This window comes from Periplaneta americana, chromosome 11 (assembly GCF_040183065.1).
Source record: "Periplaneta americana isolate PAMFEO1 chromosome 11, P.americana_PAMFEO1_priV1, whole genome shotgun sequence".
Lineage (NCBI taxonomy): Eukaryota > Metazoa > Arthropoda > Insecta > Blattodea > Blattidae > Periplaneta > Periplaneta americana.
In genome coordinates this window covers 120,966,908-120,984,562 of record NC_091127.1, presented here as the reverse complement: position 1 = coordinate 120,984,562, position 17,655 = coordinate 120,966,908, and the positions used below count along the sequence as shown (strand labels likewise).

The window sequence follows — 17,655 nt, the reverse complement described above, 5'->3', positions numbered from 1 at the left end:
TACCGTATTTTGTTTCCTTCAGTGCCTCAAACTTACAGACGAAAAAACTTTGAGAGTTTTATTTTCATCTGGCATAAATATTACATTTCTACCTCTATTCGGCAGAGTTAACTGCGTATTTTTACATTAAATAGCAGTACATAACTCTGGCTTCACTATCATATTGAAATTACCACAGTTTGACACAATACACAGCACAGGATTCTTTTGTATCAGCTACAAGGGTCGGTCCGGTTTTTTTTTGCCATTACTGTACATTTTTGTATTGGACCACGTCGTTGACAACCTTCAAGGGAATGCTAGTAACTTCAAGTATTTCATTATTCTGAAACGTTATGTTGGAAATTTTTATTTACTTTCTATATAATTTCAACCGCCTCACTTAATTACTTAATTAAATAAGAACAATATTCAATTTAATTGCAACTTCATAAGATGTTGTTTAATTCCATACTATGAAATCTTACATATGAAATTTATTGTAAACGAATTATTTTTAATTTAATTTAATATTTAATCAGTAAAATAGAAAAGAAAATGCCAACTCTTTAAACATAAAATAACACTACAAATAACATTCACCTGTGTTGTAGCAGACAAAAATCACTTGGTTGTGGAATGTAGTAGCTATTTAGACGAACTAACTCGCCAGCTTGCCATGAGTGTTTAAGACAGTTTGAAATATGATGACACTTACATGATGTTAGATTAGATTAAAATTTTTATTTCACAAGCTTTGAGTTCAGGTTCATCTTTTCAAGGGCAACTAAAGTCGGAATAAAAAAATATGATCTTACATATAAGTACAACGTAAATATGTACAGTACATATTTAATACCTGCCAAATACATATACTCAAACGTAATTTAAGGAAAATAAAAAGCTCTCTAATGTGTAAAAGAACTTTATTTATCGAGTGAAAACAATGTGAACATAGATACTTTTGGAGAAGATATTTCAAACGATTATTATTGTTTGAAACAGTTTTATTTCGAAGTAAATAAATAAGAATAGTTATGTACAAACTGGTAATATACACTCTTTCTGGAAAAGACTGATGGAATTTGAAGAAAATTCATTTTCCTTTTTATGCCTTGTATTAATGTTAAGTATTAACTTATTTCTCCAGTATTTTCTTTATTATTATCGTGAGACATCATTTGCGAAAGTATATTTTCACTAGAAAGTAAGGGCCGTATTCATAGACATTTTTAGCGCGAGCTTTCGGTGGATTATCAGCGTTTTTCGTATTCATAAACTAGTGTTAGCGATAGGATATGATTTGAATTCTGTACTAGTAACCAGTGGATAGCCGGGGCTAGCTTAGTACGCTCGTAGCGCGTGCTGCGAAATGTCTATGAATACGGCCCTAAAAGTTTACAAAAGCCTGTATTATAGAACCGGCTATTGAACCAACAATTTCGTTTTATAAAACAATAGTAATATAAAGTAGGCTGCAAGAACGTAAAGGCTGATGAGTGAAACGTTTGGCGCTTGAGATGTAGTCGATGGTGATAGTTTCTACGTGAGCTTGAAATCGATTTAATCTCGCGTAGCACACAATATTTTATATATCATTGGTATCTAAACCAGGATGTGTAAAAAATTTTAATTCTAAATGTAGAACTATTCTCGGTAAATGTGTTGGTTATTAAGAAGTGATAAACGAAGGAATGTATATATTTTATTGTTTGAAAGGTGGTGGTTGTCAACGTGGAATTATTTTATGTAGTATTTTAGACTGACTTAAAACATTTAATTGACTTTTAAGAATCTAATCATAGTTAGAATGCTGAGCACGATGAAATAAATAGCTGTTAGATATCAATAATGTATAAAGAAAAAGAAGTGTTTGTATTCGAGGAGTTACCCCAAGAAATTAAACTATTTGTCGAAATAGAATGAAAATGTGCAAATTATATATTAGCATCGGATTAATTTCAGTAAGGCATTTAATTGACTTACGGATAAGGTTGAAGACTATCAATTTTTAGGCGAAGATTTTAGCACTAATCGTTTGTCTTAAAAACTTTACCATAATTCCCTACACGTAACATATAATCTGCAGTTCAATATGTCAAGAACCTGATTGCGTTTGAATAATCTTCATTAAGTGATGATTTATTTTCCTTAAAATAGGAATTCATGCAGCCAAGTATGGTATTTACCTTAGTTTCAAATACATGACTATTTCTTCTTATTAAAACAACTTAATGACATCAATAGGTTTGTAAAGTTGGGGACAGATAGGGTGCCTTATGGTGGTTTCAAGTTTACTATTCGTTCACCAGTCAGTACTCTAGCATGCGTGAACAGTGTACCTGCTGAATACTCCGTTCACCAGTCACTACTATAGCATGTGTAAGCATGTCATGTGGAGTGAAGTTTTCTCGATATAAATATTGTTTTCGTGATAATCGGAGAATATATAATTCTTCTGCACATAACGAAAGGTACGTAAAAATATATCTTTGCAATGCTACGTAGTCTGTATTTAATTTTAGAGCTGTCCAGATATGTTTTCACCTTGTTATTCCAGTTCGATCGCAGAACCAAGTAAGTGTTCTCGTACTAGCTCATGTCCTCGGCCTATGTACAATACTGCAGTTAACATTTGTAATTGGTCTCCAAATATACAAGCCTAGTCATCAATAAAGAGAAATGTGACTAGTTATATTATTTGTAATCAAACGATATGTCGTTGGGGTAAATAAAAAACATTAATCTCCCAAAAATTGGACACTGAGGACACTGTGCTAAAACGCCTCATTTTTAAACAGATTTTATTATTTTGCAAAAGTAATTTCCACCTTTTGCTTTCACTCTACTTTAAAAAGTTAAAACGTAAAGTATTCAGGGAATTAAATACGCAAATTGTTTGGTTTTTAATATTCTTAATAAAGAAGCTATAACGTCTTTAAATTTAAATTCAATACTTGTGGCTTTTAAGGAACCCCGAGGTTCAATGGCGCCCTCACATAAGCCAGCCATCGATCCCTATTCTGAACAAGATTAATCCAGTCTCTACCATCATATTCCATCTCTCTCAAATCCATTTTACGCCAGCAATCTGCATAAATTAGGAAAATTTATTTTTAGAGTTACAATTAGATGGGAAGAGAAAGTCAAAGGTCTAACGGATATGGAATTATAAATGTTGAGTAGTCGGACACGATAGGAAACTACGAAGAGTAGTCAATGATTGAATATAGAAATGAAAATGTTAAAGTAAGAGTTTTAAATACAAGAGCTATACTTATTATTAGTTTTATATTATTATTATTATTATTATTATTATTATTATTATTATTATTATTATTATTATTATTATTATTATGTATAGAGGATACTTATAGGTTCAATATGTATTGTTTTTGTAATATTTATATAGAGAGTGATGGATTTTTTAAATATTATTTTTACATGTTTTCACACAACAAATGTACTACACAAATTACAGTACAATGATTAATGTCAGTATATCTTTACATAATTAAAAGGAGAATATTTAAATCTAACAGTAAATTTAACACGTTATAGAATAGACAAATGAATGCATGTTTGCATAAATTTTCATACTTTTTTTTTTTCTTTGTGACATTTTTAATATGAAAAAAAAACAATTTACATGCAAGTAACTTGTTTACATAAACAAGGAAAACACGTTGTTGTACTGAATAATCAGTATTTTAGCTTACCAGGCAGTTTACATTAACAAGTACAAGGCACTGTTGTATTCGTGTTAAGCTATAAACAGTCCTTATTTTAGCAACCAGTTCACATTATCACACACAAAACATTGTTGCATTTGTGATAAGTTACGAGCAGTCCGTATTCAAGCAATCAGTTCACATTATCAAGAAGAAGACAGTGTTTCATTTAAGTTAAGCTATGGATAGTTCGTCTTGAAGCAAGCAGTTCACATTATCAAGCACAAGACATTGTTGCATATATATTAAGCTATGAACAGTCCGTATTCAAGCAATCAGTTCACATTAACAAACACAATACATTGTTGCATTTGTGATAAGCTACAAACACTTCGTATTCAAGCAATCAGTTCACATTATCAAGCACAATACATTGTTGTATTTGTGATAAGCTACAAACAGTCCATATTCAAACAATCAGTTCACATTAACAAACACAAGACATTGTTCTATTTGTGATAAGCTACGAACAGTCCATATTCAAACAATCAGTTCACATTATCAAGCACCAGATATTGTTGTATTTGTGATAAGCTACAAACAGTCCGTATTCAAGCAAACAGTTCACATTAACAAACACAAGACATTGTTAAATTTTTGTGATAAGCTACAAACTGTCCGTATTCAAGCAATCAGTTCACATTATCAAACACAAGACATTGTTCCATTTGACATAAGCTACGAACAGTACGTATTCAAGCAATCAGTTCACATTATCAAGCACGAGCCATTGTTGAATTTGTGATAAGCTACCAAGAGTCCGTATTCAAGCAATCAGTTCACATTAGGACGCACAAGATTTGTTACAATTGTGTTAAGCTATGAACAGTCCTTATTCAAGCAATCAGTTCACATTAGCAAGCACAAGACATTGTTGAATTTGTGGTAAACTGCGAACAGTTCGTATTCACGCAATCAGTTCACATTAGTAAGAACAATATATATTATGCATTTGTGTTAAGCTATGAACAGTCTTTATTCCAGCAGTCAGTTCACATTAACAAGCAGAAGACATTGTTGAATTTGTGATAAACTACGAACAGACCTATTCAAATAATCAGTTCACATTATCAGAACAAGACGTTGTTGAATTTGTGATAAGCTACAAACAGTCCGTATTTAAGCATCAGTTCACATTAGCAAGCACAGGACATTGTTGAATTTGTGCTAAGCTACGAACATTCCGTATTCAAGCAATCAGTTCACATTAGCAAGCACAAGATATATTGATGCATTTGTGTTAATCTATGAACAGTCTTTATTCAAGCAGTCAGTTCACATTAGCAAACACAAGACATTGTTGAATTTGTGATAGCTACGAACAGTCCTTATTCTAGCAACCAGTTCACATTATCAAGCACAAGACATTGTTGCATTTGTGTTAAGCTATGAACAATCCTTATTCTAGCAACCAGTTCACATTAGCAAGCACAAGACATTGTTGCATTTGTGTTAAGCTATGATCAATCCTTATTCTAGCAACCAGTTCACATTAGCAAGCACAAGATATTGTTGCATTTCTGTTAAGCTATTAACATCCTTATTCAAGCAATCAGTTCACATTAGCAAGCACAGGACATTGTTGAATTTGTGATGGGCTACGAACATTCCGTATTCAAGCAATCAGTTCACATTAGCAAGCATAAGATATAAGGTAAAATACCCAAATAAGAGACACTTTTTTTAACTGCTTATAAATGAGGATGGGAATAGACATTTTTAATCTGAATGAGTGGAATACAAACAGCATTTCGTCTATTTTTAGAATTTACAATACAAATTTTAGTCAGTTTTTATTATTACTTTAAATTATAAAAAAAGTAAAACTGGCAAATATTGATGTTTTGGAAAAGGGTTCCAAATAAGAGATACCTGTGTTATTTAACTTTATTTTTGAACATGGACAAAAATTATTATCATTTCGCAAAAAAATTAAGTAATATATAATATTGTGAAATCATGTAGATATTTTAATAAATTCAGGAACATTTTAAAATTGAAGGGGTTAGTGCAACAGTGGTCTAACTCCTCTCAAGAGAAATTCTGTAGTTTATTTGGCATTTTCCCAAGTGAAATAAATATGGTTTACGAATAGAATACAATGTCTTTCAAATCGGACATGAATGTACTAATATTCTTTCGGCTAGTATTGCTAACGTTAATATTTTACTATAGAAAGAAAAATGATAGAATATTAAATTTCGATCTCCATATTTTAATTTTAAGTTGATTGCACTTATTTTGCCGACCCCTCTAATTGACATAATTCTTATTTCAGTGTATTGAATAAGTTGGACAAATGAAAGGGTCTTCATCAGTGCTGGAGCCTTCGAGAGCCCAACGACGACATTTTGAACACTGAATCTATTTCTCCCCCCTGGGCCCTAGTATCCTCTGAAAAAAAATCAGTGCAAAACAAGCACTCTCCATCATCATAATTTTCTCCATAGGCCTATTCCGAGTCACTAGAGTTAATTAATTCCATTTCCACATCGGATTCTTCATAACTGGACGAACTCAAGCAGTGCTTCATGGACTGAATTTTTTTTGTGGTTTTTGTTGTTTTTCGAACAACTTCTTGCGAGCTCATCTTTTCTTTGTTCTTCCTTATTAAACTCGCTCTCATTTGTTTCTGATTAGAATTGATATTATGATAGCTCCTTTTCCTGCCCTGGATGACTTTACATGCGACAACCCACTGGTTGAAGCTTACGGCTTCTGAGATGATGGTTGTTGTTGGTGCTGTTTCTGTAGGCCTAACTATGGTGTAACAAAAGTCACCGTTTTTGGCGCGTGAAAAAAATAATGGGAAAGTTGAGAGCGAATAACTTATCTTTGCCACAGCCTGTGGACGTTAAAGCTGATAACTGTGATTGGCAGATTCCTTACGTCACATCTGTTTAGGAGGTGGTACCAGCCTCAGCCGAAGTGGCAACAGATGCCACTGACTGGTCAGTGTACTCAAGGACACATCCCAGAAACGCAAAGTGCAAGTGTCTTGCCCTTGACGCAGTCAGTGGGTAATAAGACTGACAACTGTGATTGGGAGATTGCTTACGTGACGTGTTGGGTGTTACCGTTCTCAGCTACACTGGCAACAAGTGCTCACTGACTGGCTTTTTACTCAAGAACACGCGCCACAAACGCTGGCACTGGCTGTAGTAGCGATATTTACACAGGTCCAACGAAATTTTCGAAACCAGGAATCACACTTAAATTTAATTTTTAATAATTACACAAGATTTTTATTTCAAATGTATGGAGAATATTTTACGAATTAAGTACTTATGTTTTGATCTTTAAGTAAGGTAAATATTCTCGGACTACCCAATTTTAATTGACTTTAACTATTGATATTATTGTCATCTCGATGAATAATTAATTTTAGTCATTAATAATGATAACTTTATCATTTCAATTAGTAATGTTTGTAATGAATATTTGAGGACAATAGATAATTAATGATTGACCTAATTCGCAATTAATTTTAGTTAATAGTTTAATTAATCTTTCACTGGTTCTTATGTAGTTACTGGCAGATAAACTAACAGGACTAGAAGCATTAACACTTTTCGTAAACTCTCAAAGGTGAACATCATAATAATACCAAATAAGGGTTCTAAATAAGAGATACTGTCTCTTAATAGGATCCGTAGGTATCTCTTATTAGGGAACAGAGTAAATAAAAATGAAATTGCTACCCAAGGTCATACATTATTATCTTTCTTATTAGCAATCTACCTTATTATATGCAATATTTTGCCAGCAATTTTATAAAATTAATAATAAGTTTGTTGCACCGTACATTAACTGCTGTTCTCTTCCTCAACAAGAACCAGTAAAAAGTTCAAAGTATGAAAAATTACTTTGCTTGCTCTCAGCTTCGTTGCTTACTTTCAACTGAGGTTTGACAAAAAACACGATGTCCTAGAAGCACAAACATTGATTTACCACAGTTGTCGAGAGATGGCGAATTATACTGGAGAAGTTAACAATGTACCTCTTATTAGGGTCCTATCTCTTATTTGGGTACTTTATCTTATTGATGCATTTGTGTTAAGCTATGAACAGTCTTTATTCAAGCAGTCAGTTCACATTAGCAAACACAAGCCATTGTTGAATTCGTGATAGCTGCGAACAGTCCTTATTCTAGCAACCTGTTCACATTATCAAGCACAAGACATTGTTGCTTTTGTGTTAAGCTATGAACAATCTTTATTCTAGCAACCAGTTCACATTAGCAAGCACAGGACATTGTTGCAATTGTGTTAAGCTATGAACAATTCTTATTCTAGCAACCAGTTCACATTAGCAAGCACAAGACATTGTTGCATAATATTGTTGCATTTGTATTAAGCTATGAACAATCCTTATTCTAGCAATCAGTTCACATTATCAAGCACAAGACATTGTTGCATTTGTGTTAAGCTATGAACAATCCTTATTCTAGCAACCAGTTCACATTAGCAAGCACAAGATATTGTTGCATTTGTGATAAACTACGAACAATCCGTATTATTGCAATCAGTTCACATTACCAAACAAAATGCATTGTTGCATTTGTGATAAGCTACGAACAGTTCGTATTAAAGCAATCAGTTCACCCTCATCTAAAGGTTAAGAAGATTAAAATTGTGATAAAACCTAATAATGTTATCTTTCTAGGAAGAAAATCTGAAAATATCTATATTCATGCGCGTACAGAAGAATTATAGAAACACATACTTAGTTGTCAGTAATAATAATAATAATAATAATAATAATAATAATAATAATAATAATACATTATTCAGCGTGACAATTAATGTTTCTAAATACTCCTAATTGAACCGATGAGCAAAGTAAACATATTACATTTTTTCCAACAGAACAACAAAAAAGTTCTCCTTCTCACTCTTTACGAAACAACCTCTTACCGGTACTGCTTGTAGAGACATTTTGTAGAGCGACATGATACGGCCACTGCTTGCTTTCAGTACGTGAATGAAACGCATAGCAATGTACAGGAAACTTCTCGTATCCGTTTGAATGTCTGTGATTACACGATGTAATCACGACACCCGTTTTGGTCACCGTTGAGGTAGAGTCAATGAACTTAGCCAGGGGTGTCAAGGTCAGAGCATGTGAAAGACTCTACGTGCTAACAAGTAGTATTTTTTAGTATTAAGTAGTATTTATTTATTTAACCTGGTAGAGATAAGGCCGTCAGGCCTCCTCTGCCCCTCTACCAGGAGATTCCAACTATAATATGAAGAATAATATTACAATTACAAAACAAGCGCTCACGGGTTCCAATGAATCTATTCTGCAGCCAGTAGCAGTGAAAACGAAGGGGTGAGCAAAATGAACTCTATTGGCCTATCACTGCAAGATGAATTAAACTGCTCTTCAGTAATAGATAATGTGTTACGCTTATACAAGAAAACAAGAAATAAACGCATGTTTTGCAGCATGTACCTCTCTAATAAATGCAATTAATTATAAAATAGTAGGATATAACAAATAATAAACATAGCTTCTCTTTAACTTAATTAGGCTTTTAATTAGCATAATTATTGTTTTTAACCGTTACATAATCATGTACTACTTACATGAGCATCATCACACTTCTAGAAACAAATTTAAATTTCCGACTACTCGTGTAATTCTGAAGTGCTTTTTCTGATTTTTGCCGACACCAGCCTTCTTATGTCCGGTGAAATGTTTCCTGCAGCAAAATAATTTCTAATGGAAGGCCTGAATTAGCTAACATTCCAAGTCCATTGAAGTAAAATTTCAGGACCTCAAAGAAACTATATAGGCTTGCATTATGAGTATTGAAATAAATATTTGTATGATCCAAAATCACAGTCTTGGAGTCGGATTTAGGATATTCTTTTTTTACAGAGTGATGGCCAATGTAAAACACAACTTGTTAGATAAAAATTCAAATTCTGTCAATTTTGGACTTGGAATGTTTGTCAATTCAGGGAATTCAATTGTAACTATCTTGGTATATTTTCTGGGTTTGATGAGTAAGAATCACAAAACAAATCCAACTTGGGCTGGAGCAGGTCAATATATTTAAATCGTCTATGAGATTCTTCCCAGAATTTTTTTTTAAAACATTGCAGTATTTTATACTGTTGAGCAGTAGCTCAGTGACTGAAGGCGTTGAAATTATAAAAATTCTGCTGTGAGATCTGTGACATTCACGATGAAATCTTCAGCTGAAAGCTTTTAATAATATCTGTCGACAAATATTAATTGATTCTTTCCTTGCGATCTAAAATTCAAAACGTTCAGATGCTCGAATATATCCTTGAGAAAGTTACGTTCCTCGATCCATGTAGAGTCAACTTTTCTGGACTGTGTCTATTTTTTATTATGAATTCTGATAAATATTCACGCAATTCAAAATACCTGGACAGAACAATATCGTAATGATAAGAAACATCGTCAAACTGAGAATTTATGTATGAAAATCTTGACAATTTATGGACACAACTAGTAACTGACATGTAACGAGTCTATGCCATTAACAGCACACACTTTTTTGTACTTTATTCTGTAAACATAAATACAATGCTGTGAGGAAGAAGCTCTGCAATACATTTTCACATACATTTACTACTATTTAATGTCAATAAAAACAAACCAATTTGAATATTATATGAAACTGTAGATGAACTAATAATTTCAGGCGTTCGACACTGCTCGTCTTAGCAACTAAATAATTTCCACAAAGCAACAAAGAGCACTACCTTATATTTCACTTACATAAGAAGTCAAGAGTCTAGTCAGCCTGAAACTTACTGAACGACTTTTTCGCCAATGTGTAATGTACAGGGACATCATTTTATTTTTACTAACATTTTTAATATTAACCTGTCTATACCTTTAGAGAACCGGAAACACCGTTCTCTACCCCCTTCGACGATGATACTGACGTTCGATGATACTGACGTAAAACACAAACACATCACTTTACTAGGTATAGGAGGGAAGAAAAGTAGTTCATCCATTTACTTAAAATAGGAAATATCGCAAGTTTGAGTTTGATAATTTTCATTAGGTTTTGTTTAATCCAAATAGTTACAGTAACAGTGCTAACAATAAGTGTTTTTACTCACGAACGGAGTTATCCATGCGAACATATTCATTATGAAGTGTATATTATACTGTCTACAGCACATTAGCGTACAATATAGAGAATGAAGTTAAATTGAAAAATAATCATAATATGGATATTTAAACACATTTTTGAAAATGGTGGCCGTTCATTTCGATACAGGCTTGAGTTCTTTTGTGCATATTATCGCACTACAGACTATTGCATCTAATTCAAATTACCAGTTTTTTCCTTCGTACTAGTAACTCATGTTGAAATAATTCTGTATCTACTCTATAAAAGAGTACCTTACGTACTGTAAATTCAATCTTCACTTCTGCTCGACCCGCACAGATAAAATTACTCAGACATGCTATCTACTGTCCGTCCAAGTGGTTATGCCGCTGGATCGTAGAAAGGGGGAAATCACGTGACAGTTAATTACTTAACGAGGCCCTTTTATTTAAGTTATTTTAAACAGTTGTATAATATTACGTAAACGTCCAATTCCTAACATAAATTAATCTTTTCAGAAAAGAGCTAAGACAGCCCAGCTTTTACAGAGGGGCGAGCAGAAGCAGGTGGGGGAAATCGGGATGCGACGTACGCAAACGAACAGTACCTGTGCGAAAATATTGTTCAATATTGAAAGCTCTTTCGTCACTGGAAAATGGGAACATATTTCTGGAACGTACTATACTCACTAACTCAGTGCTGTTTACTATATGCAGCCTTGATTCTGTCTGTAGGACAGTTGGAACTTCATTAGTAGAAGGGGTGGGAGTGCAGTACATTAAAAAACTCAGGTACAATAAAAATTGAAGGAAAACTAAAATGATGTCCCTGTACAACTCTTGTGTTCACCAGTGACTTGTACCTGGGTGCCTTACGTGCTCTGATCAGCGCATACGGGCTGGGGGCACGTTTGCGCTCTCTCCTTGACATCACTGACTTAGCCTCATTGAATAGTGGAGGGTGGGAGAGAGCGAGAGAGGATATGTAATATTCCTACGTGTTCAAACCAGGCACTACACAGTACCAACTTTACATCGCTGCCGAATCGAATACTGCCGCTTGCTTCACTGCGGAGCCAGTTAGTATACACGCTGCACTCTCTTGTACCATTTTGCGTAAAATTTATTTTTGTCTGCTTGTCTTATTTCATATCCTTACTATATATAATCTGTACTTCTGAAATTTCGTTAATGAAAAAATTAGGATACTAAAAATATTGTAGATTAAGTAACAAAATTGTAGCGATAATTGACACATACAGAAAAAATGGTATAATATGTGTGTCTTGGAGTTCATTGGATTCTCGTTATCTACAAAAAGTTCGATTGGCATTGGACGTCAGGGAAGTCGATGCAAAAATCAAGCCAATTTAAGAATTTAATGGAACAATTGATAAGTATTCATATGAAGGAAGGTGATTTTCGAATTGTGAGAACTCTTTATGTTACACAATCTGTTCGTTTTCCTTCACTTTTCTGTATCCATTTCCCGTTATCCACATGATGTTCGGTTGATGGAAATACGTTTCGATTTCTTCTAGTCTCTTACGATGGGTTTCTGGTAAGAAGAGGAAAACAAATACAGTGCAGAAAAGGGATGATATTCCAAATATTAGGAAGATTCCTTTGATACCGTGCACATTGCTGATAGAAGGGTACAACGCTAAGCTAACTCCGACCAGTACATCATAAATCGCAACAATCAAGCCAGTACCAAACCCTCGCACTTTAGAAGGCAACATCTCTCCCATCATGATGAAAGGTAAAATTCCTAATCCTATCATAGCAGTGAAGTTGTAAAGCATAAAAAATAATATTTTTACCCAGATAATAGCGTTTTCGTGAATAACAACATCCGCAGTTACCTCATAGTACAGAACTCCAATCAAAATGGAAGCACATATCACCATTCCTATTCCTGACACTAATCCCATTGTTCGTCTACCAATCACCAGAAGCAACAAGCAGAGTATCACCAGAGAGATTATTTCTACAGCTGTAGCAACTATAGATATGACGTAACTGTCCATCCAGTCAGCGTTTCCTTTTAACTTTGTGACAATTTCCACCTTGTAAGCCGTAATGATAGTGTTCCCCCAGAAGCACTGGAAAACTAGGAACACCAAAGCGATGAAGAATGGCTTCAATATATAGGGCCTCATGTATCCAAGTGTGGTTGGGATGATTTGCCGGATACTGAAGAATTTTTTTCCATTGCGGATCATCGTTTTGTTGTCTTTAAAGTTAAACCTTTTTGATATTATCTTGATGTCGTTCTGCACCTGTGCCAAAAAGCAATGTAAATTAATTTTCTCGTCTTAGTTATTGATTTTGATAATTATTATCAATAGGCTTGTAATGTGGGGCCCGATTACATAAGTTAACTGCAGCATGGTACATAGGCTGGGGACGTGAGCTAGTACGAGGACATTGACTTGGTTCTGCGATTGATTACGCGAATAATAAGTGCACATATACAAATCTGGACAGATCTAAAGTAAATATAAGCGACATAGCATCACAAAGATATATTTTACGTACTTTTTGTTATGTGCAGAAGAATTATCATTTAATTATTCGTGGGTTTGAGTTTCCTTCTTTCTTTTCTTGTGCTATGTTTATTTATCTATAATATCACTTGTCATACATATGTTTTAGTAGGTTATTTTACGACGCTTTATCAACATCTTTGGTTATTTAGCGTCTGAATGAGATGAAGGTGATAATGCCGGTGAAATGAGTCGGGGTCCAGCACCGAAAGTTACCAAGCATCCTCATTCATATGTTTGTATTACATAATTTACATGTAATATTCCCGTCATTCACTTCAAAACACTCACCAAATTCCGCTGCGAAAATATGCGGCTGAGAACCTTCAAACTTCGGCATTATTATTCAGCAGGTACACTGTTTACGTATGCTACAGTAGTGACTGGCGAACGAATAGTCAACTTGAAACCACCGTAATGCACCGTATCTGTCCCCAACATTACAAGGCTAGTTATCAGATATGTGTATTAGGCATAATTGAAAATTTTTACTTACCAGTATATTCGTGAGCCTTATGAATATGTTTTATGAATTATGACTAAGGTTCGGATGAAGTAGCTGTATCAGGATAGGCATCCTTGGTCCGTGGGGTTTGTTTACAAACATTAACTAGTTGGTGCGTGTTCCCCAGTCGACAGTAGTGACGACGTATATTCAGTTTCTATCGGCTGTACAGCTCGCGCAGAAGATCTGAAAGCCTGGTTGACGTCATTGGAAGGGAGGGAGAACTAAGTGAAACCAACAAAATATGCGCGCTAAACATCTAATTGAAAACATTGACCTCTTACCATACCTCTAGCTGGAGTCCTGAAGCTCTGCTATCCCATCCATTTCTTGTTACAGCTGAAATTACCATCACCATCACCGATATCACGGTTTATGATAATGGCGTCTATAACGTCGTCAGAAAATAACTCGCATTTCATGTAATCGTTTTCAAGGTTTTCCGAATTAGCAGGGCATTTAAGCGAAACGTTTGGTCACCTGCAGTGTGTATCATTATTAGTAGCTGTCCCTTTGATACCGAAGCTGAGTCGTTGCTCTAAGACTTGCAATACAGGTGGTATGACAATGTATCCTATAACTCATCGAGATACATAACATTTCTTCTCTCAACTCGATAATTAGAGATTCGCCTCTGGTAGTTTATCCTCTTTGCCTAATATCGTACTTTGCAACTAATAACAACCTACTTGTTTTCGTGTTCTTTCGAGAAATTCCCAGTTTTTAGCATTGTTCTAACACTAGTATTGCCCCCCAGTAAAGTCAATTGCGTATTTCAGTTTAATTATTGATTCAGTGACTGTTGCAACATGTTTTTTTTGGTCATGTAAAAATCAGAATCCTCCATTGTTGAACGGCATAGCGGACAAACGCCTAGTGTGATGATTTGAGGCTCCATTGGATACAATATGCGATCTCGCCTCCTACGTATTCAGGGCAATCTCAACAGCAACCGCTACATTAGGGAGTTTTTAGAGCCCGAGGTACTGTCCCTCCTTCAGGGAACTTCACATGCCATATTCAGCAGGACAATGCCCGACCACATGTGGCGAGGATTGTGCAAGCCTTCTTCGAAGAACGACGGGTATCACTACTTCCCTGGCCTGCACGTTCGCCAGACATGTCACCCATCGAACATGTCTGAGATGTGATTGGTCGGCAACTTGTTCGTCATGGTCCTCCAGCACCCACTTTTGACACTTTGTGTACTCGCATACAAACTGCTTGGAGAGAGATTCCCCAGGAACATAACCAGGCCTTCTTGATTCCATGCCACGGCGCTTAGAGGCTCTGATTGCAATGCATGGATTCTTCACACCATACTGAAATCTCACGATCACAGATCAGATACATTTCCGTACCTAATTCTAATCATTTGTGTATTGTCATGTACCTAATCTATGGTATCAATTTCATTTCACATGTATCCTCCTTGGTGTTGCAATTGCCACAAACATTAGTGTATTTTCCACAGTTTGGTAGTGAATTTCAGGAGATTTAGTAGATCACATGTAAATTTTGAAACACTACCTCTTCTGCCAAAAGGTAAACCAATTACTGTCCACGTATTGAGGGATATACCGTAATGGTTGCATTAGTTGATAATACATGGTTCCTAAATTCTTATTTTTTCAAATGAAGTTCCTTAACATGGTCGATATTTATTTCGAAACGACCTGTGGGATCGAAAACAACAGCCTGATTTTTCTTGCGATTGATGGCTATAATGTAAACCTTTTTGATGGATCCAGAAGAAGAGGTGCATTGAATTGCTTCGTATACTTGCTATTTCAGATCTCCCAAAGCAGATGCCAATGCTGAACGCACTCTATGGTGGCGAGTGTTTTCATCAATTCTCTTTACGGCAGTAGCCTAACACGTGAATCCCGTGAAACAAACGGAAGAAGAAAACGTTTTCAAACGTAAATAATAATTTTATCATACAGACATTAGCAAAGTTATAATTTTCCTTCCATCAGGACGTTAGAGACACCTTGCGACCTCATAAGTTGTATTTGCTTCTCAAAAATATAAATACATAGATATAGTGCTCCTACAAAGGAGGTTTCCGGTTTCAAACACATGTAATTTACTATCTATAAATCTGAGATTCTGAAAATAGTACCAATGGAAGGAGAAACTCAAAAAGTTTACTTTCTCACCATTGCACTTTAATAACCGATTGCTTCACATGAAAATCAAGCACACAAAAACTTTTCTGTCTCCTTATGGCAGCCATTTTGCCACAGCAATGAACAAATTTGGTTATATGCGTTATTGAGAGGCAATCTTACCAACTAGGAAAACAATGTTGCCACAACTGAAGTTTTTGAGTCTCTCTTTCCATTCACATCAGATTCATAGAGCGTAAATTACATGTGTTCGAAAAGGAAAGGTCTTTTGTAGGAGCCCTGTATTATAGGCCTACTTTCAGTTCTTCATACTTAAATACTATGTAACAATACAACTTTTGACAGCCGCAACTCCCTTGCAAGGACGTTTTTTCGAGTATCTTTAAAGTTATTCCTTCCATTTCCCCTCTCCAATTCAATTCAGTAAACTTCACACCCCCCCCCCCCGTATGTGGTATGTAAGAATTTACGTCCATTTTCAGCTTTTCCCCTTCAATATTTTCTAGATCTTCTTCAATGGAGTAGCGTAATACGGAATGAGATAAGTGGCCAATATGCTTCGAGCTCACATACTCAGTTTTTCTCAGCCCCGAACTCCCTTTGCAAGGACACGTTTACGCTTAAATTTTAAATTTCTCTTACCACTGTCCTTTCTTTCAATTCCAAAAGCTTTCAAAATTCTACATATGGACTATGATCATGTTATAAGCTTTTGCAGAAAGAAATAAATGTTATTTTCGTAAATTTTATAGCTTGTAAAGTTTTCCTGTGAATTTCATTAGCAATATTGCGCTAAGCATTCAGTATTGCACAGTTCGGTACACACAGTATACGCAGAAATGCAAAAACAATAAAATAAAATAAGGTAATTCCTGTTATATGTGAATTATTATACTGGGCGGACCGCTCGAATGTACCTAATTTCAATTGTATGTGACTGGTAAACTGTTGAAGATAGAAACCTACATTAACGTTTATATGAAAGGAAAACTCAACAAGTTTCGATATGCACATCACTATATCTCTACGTAAGCTTCAGCTATCACTGTGACGATATCGAGGCGATGAACGATTTCTTGCCAAGCACATTGGAGCATGTCTTCTGGAATGCACTCAATAGCCTCCATGATGCGTTCCCGAAGATCACGAAGGTCTCTGACTGGGGTGGCGTGCACTTTATCTTTGACGTAGCCCCAGAGAAAGAAATTCAGCGGTGTTAAATCCCGAGATCTCGGAGGCCAAGCGATCGGTCCTCCCCTACCAAACCAACGGCCAGGGAACACGTTGTCTAAAGTCGTACGAACGTCATTAAACCAGTGTGGAGGAGCGCCATCTTGCTGGAAAAGGATGTTAGGCTATTGGCGAATTCCACTCGTTTAGGTTTGTCATCCGGCTCCAGACGTTGCATTAACTGCAATTTTTATGCGTACAGTTTGAGATGTTTGTGGACAATTCGTTGCAATGTTGAATTTGGTACTTGAAGTTCCCGCGAAGCTCTTCTTAATATCTTCCCCGGGCTTCGCTCATACGCGGCTTGAACGTTTGCAACCATTTCGTCGGATGTAGCTAAAAATGTATCGTGCCACTTCTTAATGCTTCTAGCAGTTGGAGCATCATGGTTAAACACTCGCTGATACTCCCTTTGAACTCTAACA

The 17,655-nt window shown here is 35.3% G+C and overlaps 1 protein-coding gene across 5 annotated transcripts in view; it reads right to left on the bottom strand.

Moving 5' to 3' along the window:
- LOC138709298 (facilitated trehalose transporter Tret1-2 homolog) overlaps positions 1-17,655 on the bottom strand; it is a 51,882-nt gene that overhangs the window by 9,441 nt on the left and 24,786 nt on the right. For 4 of the 5 annotated variants that reach the window (XM_069839968.1, XM_069839967.1, XM_069839966.1 and 1 more), the window contains one exon: positions 541-13,096. The exons of the other annotated variant lie outside the window; for it this stretch is intronic. In XM_069839968.1, the coding sequence (XP_069696069.1) occupies positions 12,260-13,096 (837 nt within the window). In that variant the 3' untranslated portion in view covers positions 541-12,259. Of the gene's footprint in view, positions 1-540; positions 13,097-17,655 lie in introns of those variants that run through there. 5 annotated transcript variants of the gene reach the window in all.